The sequence below is a fragment of the Stegastes partitus genome, unplaced genomic scaffold (genome assembly GCF_000690725.1).
Source record: "Stegastes partitus isolate 25-593 unplaced genomic scaffold, Stegastes_partitus-1.0.2 Scaffold100, whole genome shotgun sequence".
NCBI lineage: Eukaryota > Metazoa > Chordata > Actinopteri > Pomacentridae > Stegastes > Stegastes partitus.
Genome location: NW_007577831.1, coordinates 154,489 through 170,488, shown reverse-complemented (window position 1 = coordinate 170,488; position 16,000 = coordinate 154,489). Strand labels below are relative to the sequence as shown.

Below are 16,000 nucleotides of genomic sequence, written 5' to 3'. Positions count from 1 at the left end.
TCAGAACTCTACATACCGCTATGTCACAACTATCTTAACTGCAGCTCATAAAATGTGACTCTGTATGACAGCGCAACTGTCTCAATGTGAAAAAAAACATTACAGCATCACCTGCTGTTAGATCCTGATCAATCATGTCATCATGTTGGAGATTATTTATAATTCTAAGTAATTAATTAAGTTACTTGTGCTTTGCTGTGTGTAAATGAGCACAACTTTCTCTTGCTTTGGAGACGCTCGTGTAGATCCTGCTGCTGTCTGATGCTGCAGGTATTAAATAAACTCAGAGAAAAGACTCCTACAAATGACTGGAAGCAACTAAACTTAAGCTCGTAGTAACATTTTGTCAAAACCTAGATGACATTAGAGATCGGTAAATCTTATTAATCTGATGTCTCAAAGACTCTGTCTCCATCGCAGTAAATCTAAATGTTTCACATCGTAATAGATATGAATGTAAGGCAAAGTGAATGAGAAGATTTTTCTTTAAATTAGGCCACAATATTGGTGCTGAAAAAGTTTCTTCCAAATCACTTGGCTCACGTCACATGGTTTAAAGTAAGTTGCATGTGTGTACCTGTCTCCTATTACGAGTTCATTCAGTTCAGCCGCATTGAAAGTCATACAGGAATGTTACAGGACTGTCTAAACCAGTGCGACTGCCACCCTGACTGTTCCAAAAAGTGCTCAGGGTGCTCATTCAGACATGGAGCAGATGCTGTGAAATTTACAGAAAGAAGTGCACGTTTGAAAATGTTGAAATGAAAGTTTAATACCGCCATGATTCAGTTTTATTTTAATTATGTAGCACCAAACCAGAACATACAGCATGTCATCTTAGGGCACCATTTATAGTAAGGTCAAGTTTTTACAATGTTATAGAGAGAAAGGCAACAGCCTCTCCTTGAGTTGGCTTCTGAGCCCAACTGTGTAACTGTGCAAAAAGGGCCTTGATGATGTAGAGTGAAGACACGCCAGTCGCTTAGAAGATATTATTATTAAATGGCATTTATATAGCACTTTTTAAAAACAGTGTTAGAAAGTGTTTTACAAATAAATTAAAATAAAATTGGTCTAAGCAGATACAAGGACCATGAACCCAGAAGAAGTACAGACTATGTAGGAATAAATGTAAGATTATAATAAAACTACAGAAAAGAGACGTAGGAACCTGCCGCAAAGACGGTAGAGTCGGAAGCCACTCTTTTGCAAAAGCCGGATGCCAATCTAGTTCTCTGATAGCTGGAGGAAAGACATTCCCTAATTTGATGACTTTGAAACGTAAGGTGTTCTAGCACTGAATCTGGTGAATACTCAGCACTGTTCTTCACCTGCTAATACTGTACTGTCCTGGCAGTGAAGCATGGTGGTGGCAGCATCATGCTATGGAGAAATTTTTCAGCAGCAGAAACAGGGAGACTGGTTAGAGTTGAGTGGCCTTGCTTATATCCTGGCGTTGTCTGCATACTTTTGTAAATGAGAGATTTCAGTTTTTGATTTTAAAGTGTCCATATTACACTTTTTCAGTTTTTCCCTTTCCTTCAGTGTGTTATGTATCAGTTTTTGGTTCTGCAAACTTGCTAAGCCCAAACTCTACACTGAGCAGATCCCCAAAAAATAAAATAACATTTTTAATATGCACCCTTTAGGTAAATTGTATCCCTCCCAGTTAGACTGTGGACTGTATCTATTTACAGGTAAATGTACAACACAGTAAAATGTGCACAAAGTGAAGGTCTGACTACTGTCTGTATGGGATGTTTGCTCACAGATGAAAGGACCAGAGAAAACCCTGGAAGAGAGGCGCTCCAGTCTGGATGCAGAGATCGACTCCCTCACCAGCATCTTGGCAGACTTGGAGAGCAGCTCGCCTTACAAGCCACGAAGCGCACAAGTATGTCACCAGCACAACTTTACACCTGTGCACATACATGTAATGTAGACTGACATTCAGTGGTGGAAAGTGACAATGTCATCTCTAAGTATAACTGTACGGCACCTCTGCTACTTTTTAAGAGACCAAACATTGCACTTTTTCCTCTATTACTCTGACAGCTGTAGTGTCTGTTTGCATTTCAGAATAAAGGAGCAGTCCACCAATTTACATAACATTTTGCTAAGAATACTTAAGTAGGATTTTAAATTCAAGACTAACATTTGCATACAGACAGTTTTTCATTATTTAATTAATACTTTTACCTAAATAAAGGTTAAGAGATCATCTTTCATTCTAACATTCAGTAGCAACTCTAGAAAATGATACACTTAGCTTTTAAACATACATTGCTATGTGAAGATTGCCACTAGGCCAAAACATGAAAAGAAAAATTGAATGAAGAGTCTTAAACCACTGAGTGATTTTGTACATTACATTCCTGCAGGAAACAGACCCATATGTTGCATCCTTTTTTTTAAAAAATGCAATAATGACAAAATGAGTCTTGACCTATATCATTAGTTGATATTAAATGATATTAAGAGCAACTCCAAAAAGTCAAAGCCTTGGGCAGTTCACTAAATTGTTTGACACACAATAAATGTAGGACAAGCGGATAAAAAAACCCTAACCAATTGTGTTTGGAGTAGAAAGGCTCAGTGGGGTTTGTAACACCACGCAGATCATATCTCTAGTGAGATATTCGAGCAAAAATGTAATACCTGAAAGGGCTGTGAGGGCTACATACGCGACGGAGATGTGGCTGCTCTGAAGTTAAGAAAATCCTGAAGGTGTTACAGGGTTTATTCTGAGGATTATTTACTGTGTAGTTGCCATGTCTGCGTGCTGTTTGCTTTATTTATTTATTGAAGGATGCATACATAAGACTGAAAGCAGGGTTAAGATGGTAAATTATTGACAGAGGTATTCATTTAGTCACAAATGAGGGACTGTGCCCTTATACAAGATGTACATCTATACATCCGTTGACCTTTTGTGTGAGTGCATATCTATGCGCAGTAGCAAAATTAAAATGTAACCTGCTATGATTATGGAAAATCACACATGACAAAGCTGGGTGTACAAGTTGCCTGAGAAACATGGTATTTTGGGGGAAGCGTGCAGTGTGGCAAAGACAGACAAAAGACTGCTGGTTGCAAGTGCTGACGTCCTTCGGTTTAGCGACTCCTGGCTCTCTGGTTAGAGGGAGGAAAATGGCTGTACTACACACAAAGTTAAAATTATTGCACCACACAGGGGAAACATAGCGGATACTGAGAGAAAGGAAGTGTACACTGTGGTTCTGAAATGATACACATTAAAGGCAATAAGTAAAATACGACTTGATGATTTCTAGTATGCTTAGTGTTGTGGTGAACAAGTGTGTTCATGTGTGCTGATGTTAAATGGAAAACTGTAATAACATGAAATTATGGGCTCATAAAATATGATGAGATGCCCTTTTGACAAATCTCTGTCTTTTGTTTGGTGCAGAGAAGGTAATACAGGGTCGACCAACAGTCTGCGTAGATTAGGGCCTCACACATCAGCTTGCACATCAGTTTTTGCTTCTCTGCTCTGTGTTGATTCCTTGTGTAATCATAGCACTCGCTCAAATAGTGTGTCACCAATATTTTATAGATAATTCTAGACTTCAGTCAAGTTTTCATTCAAATGTAACACAAATTATAACAGGATTTCCAGAAAATCTGCAAAAGAAAAGGCAGATTTATGTGTATTTCTTTTTTCTACTATTCTAGGAATATTAGAGTATAGCATCAAGATAAATAACTTAAGGTAGTACAGTAATTACCTGCTGCAGAAGAAGATGACGTAATTAAAAGAGCCCTAGTTATCTTTAGAAAAACAGCAATGTGGATGGAAATGTGGCATTTCTGAAAGGGCCAATGAGGAGACAGCAACCCTCCTTAAATTAACACATTTTTATTCAATATAACACTTAAATCTCATGTTTTCGTCCACATTTTTGAGGTGAGACACTATAGGGAAAAACATGGTTTGTTCATGCACTGGTCAGCTGAGATTGATTTATTTTTCTTCTATAACATGTGATCTTTCAGACCAGTGGAAAGAAAACATCTAAAATACATGTACATAAAGTGCTTCATTCTTAGCCAGATTCATACAGCATTTTATTCCTAAAAGGATTGTGAACATAGCTTTTTATATTGGATGTTGAAATTATTTTCCGGTTTATAGAGTGATAGAGACTCATAATCTTCTCCATTCAACCTTGGAGTGTTTAGCTGACTCTACCCAATGTTCAGATTTCTGTTCTGGAAATTAGTGCAAATAGTCCTTTTTGATGGAGTAGGAAAACTCATAATACAAAAAAGAAGGATTTTACTGAAAGTAAGTCACTTGGTTTGGAATCTTTTGTTATTATTATAATATTCAGCTGATATTCCACTTCGTGTGAAATCTTTGTTTTGATAAACTTTTTTAAAAATTTGTAGTTTTTGTACTCATTTTTAATGTAAAAATTGAAAATATGCATAAAAAACAACGAATGGAAACTTTTTTTTACGTTCTTTGGCTCATCGCCTACATCTGGTGGATGGATGGCAAGTTTGACATTTTGGGAAACGTGCTTATTGGCTTTTAGAGTTGGATGGAAGGATCAACTACTGACCACTGAAGGCACTAACGCTGATTGTTTTTTGTGATATTAAGGAACAATCACTGATAATCAGCAAAAGTGTCTGTGCTTCTCAGTTTAAAGCAAACTATTTTTGATCCCTTTTCCATCTGCCATTCTGATAAAACCCTGCGTCTCTTTGCTCTGTGTGCTGGTGTTCGTGGCATCTGGTTGCATTGTGTTCTGGCTCTTCTGCTGCTTGTTTCCAACTGGAGTGTTTGGGAATCCTTGGTCCATGAGCTACGTGTGACCTCGACTCTTTTTCACTCTCCCTTATTTTTACACACCGGGTCTAATTTTGTTGGACTGGCTCATGACTCTGTGGCCTGAAATTCACTTGTGAATTATTAATAGTTGACTTACTGACATTATCCTAACAAATACACAGCAACATTAGTTTCTTTACGAGAGGGCTCCCTGCCTGGTGCCCCTGCCGTCACATTTACTGTGGTTAGAGTATATTAAGATTAAAAAACGAGCGACAACAGCCACCAGCCTTGTTCACCCTGAGGTAATCTGTGATCTCTGGTAATGACAATATGATATGTGGATAGGAGTAATGGGAGTTAGCTTAGCGTAAGGACCATCTGAAGATACTGAAATACACCCACCAGCACCTGCACAGTTCAATACCTTAATGTCTTGTTTCTTTAATCTGTCCAAAAATCAATACATGGAACCAAGCTAGCTCTTTCCACCTGTTGTCAGTGTGTACGTTAACCTAAGCTAACCTAAGCTAAACTAAACTAAACTAAACTAAACTAAACTAAACTAAACTAACTGCCTGTAGCTCCATATTGAAAATAGTAACAGTGCTATCAATCTCCTCATCTAACTCATAGGGGGGAAAAAAGTATTTCCCAAAATGTTGAACTGTTCCTTTAACCCTCTGATCCCTCAGCAGTGTCTGGGTGTTTTTGCTCCTGTCACATTTGAACTCATTGTGGGCTCATGTTTTACCGCAATTTAAAATCCAGTACTTCTGTGGAAACAGCACAGCAATGGTTAGAAGTAGAAAGAACTTAAACATTTCTTTTGTACAATACGACTGATTTAAAATGTCATAACTCATTAAAAAATTAAAGTGAAAGTTTTTTGGATTATTTATTTTACAATAAAACAAAAAAAATGGTGAATCCACATACTAGAGATATTTTACTTATCAAATATTTGATTTTGGTTTAATAGTTGGTTGTCGCTGATACCTAATATGGTTAATTTTTTTGTACATTTTTGAATGACACGTAGGATAAAGTGATTTTGATGAAATATGATAATATTAAGCGTGCCATTTTCCCCATGGAGCCACACGTCACACATGATTAGTTCAATGACCGTTGGATTTTTGAAAGTCCAACTATTTTTTTTTTTTTTTTTCTTTCGCTTGCTCTGGTAAATGGTGTCGTTTTTTTCCCCTGTATGGTAACATTCCTTTCAAACCAGTTGACAGGTTTTGGGGTTTGGAGAGTCAACAGTAGAGAAAACAAAATAAAACAAGAATATTTTTTTTGTTATTCCTGTGTGCTGTCTGTGTACAGTATAAAATATATATCCTCTGTGTACCGTTAGTTGTCAGTGTTACAAGGTCATGAATTTTAACGCTGTGTGTGGAGAACACAATGCGAAAGCGTCTATTTCTATTATTTTCTTTCCTATAAAAACACACATACAAGTATTTGTATACATACAAACAGTGAGTAGGAGCCTACACACACACATGGAACATAAGGACACAAACACTTCTTTGAAATGTGGGTCTTCACCAGCTGCTGTGCGTTTTTTTTTTTTTTTTCCTAAATAAAATATAGTAAGAGTGCATACCTTTGTTGGGGAAAAACATGTGCAGTATATATTAGAGCAGGAGTCTGAAAGCTTTTGTCAACATGACTTGAAAAATTGATGTGCACCTGTACAGCTCTGGGAGAGTCCAGCTTCTGAATGTCGTACTAACTAATGTATGGCTGTCGTGATGGCTCTACCTGTCAGGGTCAAAGTCGCCGCACGTTTATTTTTATCATAACCTGCTGCAAGCTTTCGGGGTTATGGGTGAGAAGCCACGCCACCTGTGTCTCGGCAGAGTGCACATTCATGCTCTGACATGTATTAATCATGAAATGTTATGTATCAGACATTTTGTTGACTTAACCCTGCTTCCCCAACATCTCTGTGCTATCATGGTGCCCTTTTGCTGCTTCTGTGTCTTCTATCCCAGCTTTTTGCATTTGGAGAAGATTTTGCTGTCTGTTTGATTGTTTATTTTCCAGTGTTCCAAACACACACACGCTCTTCTCAGCTGATGCTGATTCTGGCTGATTAACTCAGGTTGACCTTTCGCCCTACCCAGCTGCTCCTGTCAGTCCATGCTCAGGCTCTTTCAATGCATTATTCTACAACATAACACTGGTCTGTGTGTGTAATGGGCCACGTTTCATACTCCAGCATTGGCACAACTGCTGCACAGTAATCTTCCGCTTGTATAAGCAAAGAATAGCGAGTCCTCTTGATTTACAGCTTTCTGCGCGCAAGCAATCACAGAGCCAGCTCTCCAAAATCAATAGGCCACCCTGCATTCTCCTTTTCAAGCTTCTGGGAGAGGAATCTTCCCTCCCAACGTTAAATTTGGAATCAGCGAGGGGACCTTATGTGTGCTCGCCTCCCAGATGAAATTGAAATGGACGTTGCTGCTCATTCATAAAAATCTAAGTAGCGTTCCTGCAAACATTCAGCCGGCACTGATGCTTCACAGACATCAAAACAATTTTGTTTGCTTTAGTTGGTATTCTCTGTGGCATAACAGTGGGTAATGAAATGTGATCATTATATAATTCCCATTTGTTCTCTCTCCAGTTCCATCTTAGATGCCATTTGTTATTTGACACAGTTAAATAAGTTTGTGTTACAGTTTGTTTGCTTTATCCTGCGACAGCAGAAATTAAGCCAAACCTGATAATAATGTTTGTGTATTTATTGGGTTCGAGGTTTCTGTTGCTTTTGCAATATTACACTGGATGTCATGAATGTTTTTTTTTTGGTTTTTTTACTTACAATCATTTGCACCTCAAAGGTGGATGGGTTTGTTGCTTTAAAGCTATTTCAGTTTAATTTATTTATCAAAAAGTGGAATGAAAATATGAAAACGCAAAGCATATATACACTCACTAGCCATTTTATTAGGTAGTGTTAAAAAACATAGAGTGTTTATAAAGACCGATGTTGTAAGATGTTGCATCACACATTTGTTTCCATTGAAGCAGAGCTAAAGTTTTAGAATCAGAATCAGAATCAGAAAAAACTTTATTTATCACCGAGGGACAATTAGGTGGGCAAAGATTGACACATTAAAAGTGAGCAAGAGAAAGAAAGACAATACACAAAAAACACACAAAAAAGGGGCGGTAGACGAAAGCAGCAGATTATGTGCAGGGGCAGGCCTGCTGCCAGCACAGTATGAGTGTGAAGATGTCAGCAGCAAATTATGTACAGAAAATAAAGAAAATATTATAAATAAGAATTCTAAATTAAATTTAAATAATAAAATAAATATAAAATAAAGATAAATATATAATAATAATATTAACAAATCCACTACTACTACAACTAATATGTGTGTATATATATATATTTATTTTTATTTTTATTTTATTTTTTTAAGTAACAAGTATATTTAAAAGCAGCAATTAAACTGCAAGATTTAAAAAAAAAAATAAAAATACTGCACACAAAAAATATTGCCGAGCTCAAGGTTATTAAAACCCCTTAGAGTTCAGGAGGAGAATGGGGACAAATGTCGCTCTCCTACTCTGGGTCTTACAGGCCAGACAGCGGAACCTGCGACCAGATGGCAGTTGCCAGTTTTGGGGTTTGACCTGATGTCCGCTAGCTGAGTGGAGTTGTTGGTCTCAAATCTGGAGTAAAGGGAATTACGGTCATTGGGGAGAGATGCTGGGTTGTTGCCAGGAATGTGTACCGGGTTGCTGCTGGTGGTCAAGTTCACAGCCGCCATTCTCTTAAGGCCCTGCCAAGCTGAGCGGAGGTTTCCTCCACATTGTTGTTGAAGTTGAGCTTGGCAATCTTAATGGCCCTCTTGACCTCTTTGTTGACCTCCTTCTTCTCCATCTCTGTCCCTGAGAAGAAGATCCGTTTCTTCTTATTGATAATGGACTTTAGTTCCTTGGTGACCCAGGGTTTATTATTAGGGACGATGGTGACAATCTTAGAGGGCTTATAGCCCACCGTTTGTTTCACTGACTACTATGCTACAACTGCAGTAGTCTACATGTACATGCAGGACTTTTCCTGCATGGAGGAAATTTTGATGTCCCCCAGAGAGGTTTTAGGCAGGTAAAACAAAGGTACACTTCCAGAATAAGAAGACTTGAAAATGTAATAATAATAATAATAATAATAATAATAATAATAATAATAATAATAAAAGATTTCTTGTAAAATAAATTTGTTGGCTCTGATTTGACTTGCTAAAGAGTGAGAGACATTTTTGTTCACCACACGGTCAGAAATAATGTATCACCCAAAGGCACACTGTGAGCCAGGAAAAGCCCTGTAGTGCATGCACGTAATATTTAGACCTGCACTCTACTGAGTATATGTGGAAACCAGACTCCATGTGGACTAAAAAATAACATAATTTAGAAAGTTACACGTCCATGATGTCAACAGCTGTCTATGTGCACGTCTACAAGAGAGTCTAATCCCGGTTTAAGTAGTTTGGGTTGTTGCCTTTCACTCTGTGAACAATCCCTGCTACCTCAGACCGAAGCAATACTAACTTATTTGACACCGTTAGCTACTGTGCTAACAGAGCAAGTATTGTAAGAACAAGTGTTAAACTTTACAGCAGCCTGTACACGCTGTTAGTGTCGCTCCTTAACAACAAACTGGTCAAAAATCACAGTTTATTCTTAAAACATAAGTGAGACAGGCATTTTCAGGAGCAGTGTCAATCACAGCCACTTGACAGACGTCAAAGCCTTGTATAAGCATTCAAACCTCATTCAAAGAGCAATCATTTGCCAAATGAGCGACTGAATGTGAATCACACAACATTTTGCAGTCGTTGTTGGCATTGCATTTTCACATCACCTCCAGTCTCAAGCCTAAGTGGCGACTGCTTGTTTGAAACCCCTTTCTAATATTTAATAGGTCTTTTTGTTTGCATGGCGATTGGAGGAAACACAAGAGAACGTGTTCATGCTAAACCCTGTAAGTGTGCTGCACTGCAATCTGAGCCCAACCAGCCCTACTAATATGCAGCGTAGGCCTGTCTAAGCACATCAGATCTGTTGTGGGGGAGCTAACAAGGAGGCCCAGATGAGTGTCAAAACAGTGTGCTCATCAAGCACCAGAGCAGTGCCGCTGCTTTGGTAGAGGCTACAGAAGCTTCTACCGTGACCTCTAATTCACACTGACCTGTGGTGCATTTCTAGTAATCAAATGAATAAGCAAACCTCCTACTGAGATTCTGCAACATCAAGTTTTGTACATTGTCAAAACAAAATTGAATATCAGGATGTTTTTGAGGGTTTAATTTTGTGGTCTCAGTATGTACCCTGACATGAAATGTCAAGTAAATGCAGCCTGGGTGGTAAAGAAAATATATAATTAGACGTCAGCATATGAGTATATTTAGATTCAATCTTTAAAACCTGATTCATTTGGTGTGTCTTGGTGTGTCTGTTCGTATTAACCTTCTCCATGGACAGAGATTTGGCCCGGTGCTGGTAGTGTCAAATTAGGAGTGTCACATATATAGAAAATGTCTTACCTAAAATCCAAAGATAAATAATTTGCTTTAGCCTTTTTTTATTTTACTATGATAGAAACTAAAATGGACAATAATCTGCAGTGCAGTATTTTTTTTGGAGGACAGTGTACACAGCGTTGATGTACTTAATTAGTTATCCCTGTATGACCAATTAAGTAACCTTTTTTTTTCCCACATTAAGCAGTGACATTTTTGTCCCAATTAAACTCTAATGCGCTTCCCCCATTTAAGCCGCACCTTGTTCTGATCTGATTCAGTCTGTTGTGATAAGATTTAAGTTGAAATTTAAAAGCTCTTCCTGTCTAATTCATCCACCCGCTGTGAAACAATAATGCGCAGTGTTATGAATAAATTATTGAAAGCAGAGGCTCGCCAAATGACATACACTTACGTCCACGGTAAATTTCCCATGTTTGTTGCATCAAGAGGTGTGTGTTGCATTAACTGAAGTCACTTCTTTCCACATGGATCCAAGGAGGGAGAGGTACTCGACTGTCACTAGGCTGCCCTCTGGCAGTGCCAGAACTTCTGGGAATGAGAACGTGCAACTTACGTACAGTCATGGTTCCACCTCAATTAAAAGTCACTTGGTGGCGAGCGCTGAAGTTGTCTCTTTGTTTGTGTCCATACAGGAGGCTGAAGTGTGCAAGTATTAGTGCTGTTGAGAGGGATGACTTGAACCACTGACCACTGTGGTGTCATTAAGATAAGTGGTTGTAACCCTGCAGCATAGAGGTTACAGCTCTTCTGTACGTTCATTTAATTGTGGAGTCAAACACTGAAAACACTGATACCACTCACAGTAAATATTGTTGATACCCTCATAGCAGTGGCAAATGTCAAGATTTAGGACATATTAAGTGAACATTCGGTTCTTGTAGTCTTGAGAAATGTTCAGGTGTTAATACTTAAAGCAACTTTAACAGGGACCTGATGACTGAGTTGGAGCTATTGACTGCATAAACAGATGGAAAACCCTCTGTGATATCAGCCAGAGGTTTCCTTGAGTTTCCTTGTGAAGCTCAGTGTGGTTGCACCCAATGCCATCTTGGCGGTACCTGAAGCCTCCGAACTCCCGGCTATTCATAAAATATACAGAGGTGGAGCGGGAGTGGAGCTGAGGTGGATTCTGCAAACATCTTTAGGTCATGCACTGTCTTATAATTTCAGTTATCAGATAGAATAACTAGTGTAACTACTACACTACTAACTAATAGTGAACCTTCAACTAACATAACTGATCAACTGTTTCCTTTTGTTGTCTTTGTCTCTGGACAGCATGAAACATGACCAGTACAATAATGTATAATGTGCAATAATTAATTTTCTCACTGAGTCATATTTGAATGTCAGTGCTTTTGTAAAAATTCAAAGTTCAATTGTAGAATATGAGTTTGACATCATCATGTTGCATAATTTGTTTTGAGCCAAAATTCAAAAAGATTTGCTAAAATGTAATGGAGAGATTTAGGTATTTGAGTTCATTTTGCATATAGTCTACCCTATTTCTTTAAATTTGCCTCTTACTGAAAAAGAGTCCTTATTTACAATAGAATTTATCGTATAATTCATGTGTTTGGCTCATACTGTCTGAAATACCGAAGGGAAGGGTACTGTCACCTCTCCACAGCATTGCATCGGTCTGTTTGTATTTTTACTCAGTGTCAAACCTCCTGATGTCTGTGTAATAAGTTGTCATGTCCATACAAAACAGATGGGCATTATTGAAGTATGCTGACAGTTCAGCTGAAGCCAAGTGCTTGAAATGCTGCTGAGATGGATCCTACCACATGAGTGCCCGAAGGAAGCCTCACTTCACGCTGTGCCAGTCAAGCCATGCCGTGACACTCCCATCTCTCAACAGGCAGAGCATTGCAGCTGGCACTCGCTGTCACAACATGGCAGAATGATAGGCCCTCGCTGCGTGCTCCCAAGTCTCCCACTGATCATGGCGTCTGCTGAACGATCGCAGAAAATGTAGTCTGTAGACCACCCTGGTGGTATCTCAGCTCCCTGAGAGTATGATAGGGGTGGTGACCTTTCTCCAGCTCAGCTCAAACTCTGGAGGCATCTTAAGGGAGGGCCTCAGCATTTCAGTTCTTACTTTGCCTGGATCCAGACCTTTGAATCTGTCCACTCCACTGCTGATTCCTGTGGCACTGTGGCATGAAACAGCAGTTTCTTGATTGAAAAAGCAGTCGGTCCAGTGATCGCTGTGGGAGGACTAATGACTACCCAGTCAGGACTAATGTCTTTGTCGTGCTGCTGATGTTAGATCCAGGAGGCAATGTTGCTATCAGTGATTGGTTAGAGATGACTGAATCCCTTCTACCACAGAAATCTGTTAGAGTAGAAACAATGTGAGGCTGAAGATGGAAATGGAGTGTAGCAAGTTGACAGATCAGTCTGATATGAGCTAAAATCTACAATCGGTTCAGGTGCTTTTCATTCTTTACACCCTTAAATCTGAGGACTAGCGTGACCTGGGGGACCTTGTGATTTAGAAGATATCGCTCCACATCTGTGCTTTATGTGGTACATTTGCACAGGATAGACAAAGTCAATTTGACTTGCACTTACTACATTATCCATAGATTAATGTAAAGGCTGCTACATTGTAACGGTTGAGCCCATTGAAAGAGCAAAATGTTCTTTACCATTTGCTGCCATACATGTCATTTATCTAATCCTTTGAAATTTTGCTCTTCTGATGGATTTGAGCTTTCTGTGAATGGATTTCTATGCTGTGTAGCCTCCTGAATTTGCACATTTCCAAAATGTTGCAGACTTTCATTTATAATGACCAAAGCAGCCTCCATAATTCTGGAGAGGGGAAGAGGTGGAAGAAAAGTGCAGAGAAAACAAAAAAAAAAACTTACAGATTCGAAAGGGACTGATACTATCATAGAACCTCTGTGTTAGGCAAAATATAGTAGATAACTCACTGCTGTATTTTTACTGTACTAAGTATGGACATGGCTGATTGACACTGGATTAACATCATGGACGACCTCTGCAATTATTACAAGTTACTTGAGGTCCCCAGGTAACACTAGTCCCACATGAGGAGGGCTTTAACCTGTGAGGTGTGCAGAACTGAAATCATACATGAATCAACATGAAATTGTTATGCCCATATTCATGTCTGCTATAATGATTGTGTTAAATTTTAAGATGCAAGACATTAACAAGTCATTTCATTCCATCACCAAGGACTTAAACAAGCCTCCCTGGAGTGCTCTGGTAGCTGAATAGTTACAGCGCATGCCAAATATCTGCAACGTCCCTGGTTCAGTTGCAGCCAAGGACCTGTGTTGCATGTTATATCTCTCTTTCACCCCATATTTTCTGCGTGCTTCTTCACTTTCAGCTATCTCATAATATGCCATTAAAGCCCCACTACTGTAAACAGAATCAATGGAAGATGGCATTGGGCAGTTATCAAGAGGTAGAAATGCCTGAAATACCAAACAAAATAACAAGGTTAGTCCATAAAGCTGCTTAAAATCAGATTGAAATGGAACATAAAGTCTATACAATGACCTATGAGCTCACAGTTATTATATATAAAGGCTGGAATAAACCAGTCAGCTCAATTAACATTTGAACTTTTTATTTGTATGGCCCAACCTCGAGGTGAGTCACCAGAAATAATTCAACATTTTACAAGACGAGACGAGAAAAGATCGACTGGTATTAAAATACAAGGGACTTTTATATCATCCCTCTAGCGTATCAATAATCAACATAGTTGCATAAGCTCCTTCTTCTTCTTCTTTGTTTCGTTTTGTTTCGTTTATTAGGATCCCCATTAGCACCAGCATAAGCATTGGCTATTCTTCCTGGGGTCCACACACATATGCACAATCACACTTATACACACAACAAACACAACAACTTCTTCTTCTTCTTCTTCTTCTTCTATTTTATTATTAGGATTATGATTATTAATCATAATCATAATATAATGATAATAATATTAATAATGGTGATGAAAAAGTGCTTAAAAATGAACACACACTCTGTCTGGTCAATCACTGTATCAAGGAAGCAATACAAATATGGAGTGAACTACACAATGTGCTGTTGAGCACGGTTCTGTTTCATGTCTGATTCTTTAAAAATTTGCATTAATATAAATGTCTGTGTGATTTTGAATGAGGTTTTCTTACTTCTCTTTAAACAGCCTTTCCGTAAGTGGGGTTTCACTTCATCTCGCTATAGTTAGTGTTCACTCTATATATATACACAGCGATCAGCCGCAACATTAAAACCACTGACAGATGACAGGAATAACATAGGTCTTCTTGTTACAATGCAGTGTTCTGCTGGGAAACCTTGGGTCCTGACAATCAGGTGTTGGTTACTTTGACACGTGCCACCTACTTAAATGTTGTTGCAGACCAAACACACCCCAACCCATAGCAGCAGCACATAATTGCAGCAGTGCAATCCACCACAATGCAAGATCTGCAGTTTAAAGAACACGACAAAGTGTAAAGGCATTGAACCAGTTTCCATCCTCCCAGATTCCAGTCTAACTAACCATCTGTGGGATGCACCTGATCAATCTTAATCCACAGATGTCCCACCTTGGAGCTTACATAACTCCACAGCCAATGTCCCACTACCAGACAGCACAGGAAACCCCCAGAGGTCCAGGTCCATGTCCTCGTGGATCAGAGCTTTTTTGGCGTCACAAGAGGGACTGACACAATTTTTGGCAGGTGGTGGGAAGTAATTTTAGCTGTAGCAGTTCTGAGTTATCACAAGTCCCCTTAAATATTAATTCACATTTATTCATTTATTAATTGATAGATAGCCACACCTGTCCTGTACGTCACATGTGGTCAGTTGTTGGCATTGCAGTGTGCTCGCTGTAACAGTGTGCACCCTTTTTTTCAGTGTCTCTTTTTAGTCTTGTGTTTACTTGTGTTGTTCTGCTATAATGACATGAATGTTAGGTTTTTAATTGTCAGAACAGTGAGACACTCTGATTTGAACTTCTCTTAGAGTGGAATAAATTGTACTTGTACTTGTAATGAGGTGCAGTGACAATTAAAGACCCCTGCTGGTGAAAATCAAGTTGTTGTTTTTTTTAACCTTGTTAACATGTCCAAATGATATTTTCGTATATATCATATCAGAAGATATACCATAGATGTCTATCTTAGAACTGCAGTGTTCTAATGAAAACATACATACAGGCCTCATCAGAATCAATTTCTACTTTAAAAAATATGTGTAGTTTTACAGCGTTAGAGCAGAGTTGTAGGTGAGCTGGTGTGCTGAGCTGCAGCAAGTGATGGGGGGAAGTCAAAAGACAGACCAGAACAGCATAGATCCACGCATTCTAGAAAAATGATGGTGTAGTTCGGAAGGGATTTTTGTCATTAAAAAAACTTAAATAATGTAACTTTGATACACAGTGACGAGTTTTTAGGGTTTTATCAAGGACCGGAAAGGGACTTTAACATTTCAGTTACCAGTGCGGACTTGTGCTTCCCGGTGAACACAAAGGTCAGTTATGAATGGTCAGCTGCTGCTGCTGTTGTTCTTCAGGGCAAATTCAAACTAAACAGATGTGCACTTTGCACATATACAATTCAAGCTGTGAGAAAAA

At 38.8% G+C, this 16,000-nt stretch overlaps 1 protein-coding gene across 3 annotated transcripts in view; it reads left to right on the top strand.

Annotated features, from left to right (window-relative positions):
• Positions 1 to 16,000, top strand: part of lpp (LIM domain containing preferred translocation partner in lipoma) — a 191,475-nt gene that overhangs the window by 93,139 nt on the left and 82,336 nt on the right. For all 3 annotated transcript variants that reach the window (XM_008277529.1, XM_008277530.1, XM_008277531.1), the window contains one exon: positions 1,772 to 1,894. In XM_008277529.1, coding sequence (XP_008275751.1) covers positions 1,772 to 1,894 — 123 coding nt within the window. The remainder of the gene's footprint in view (positions 1 to 1,771; positions 1,895 to 16,000) is intronic.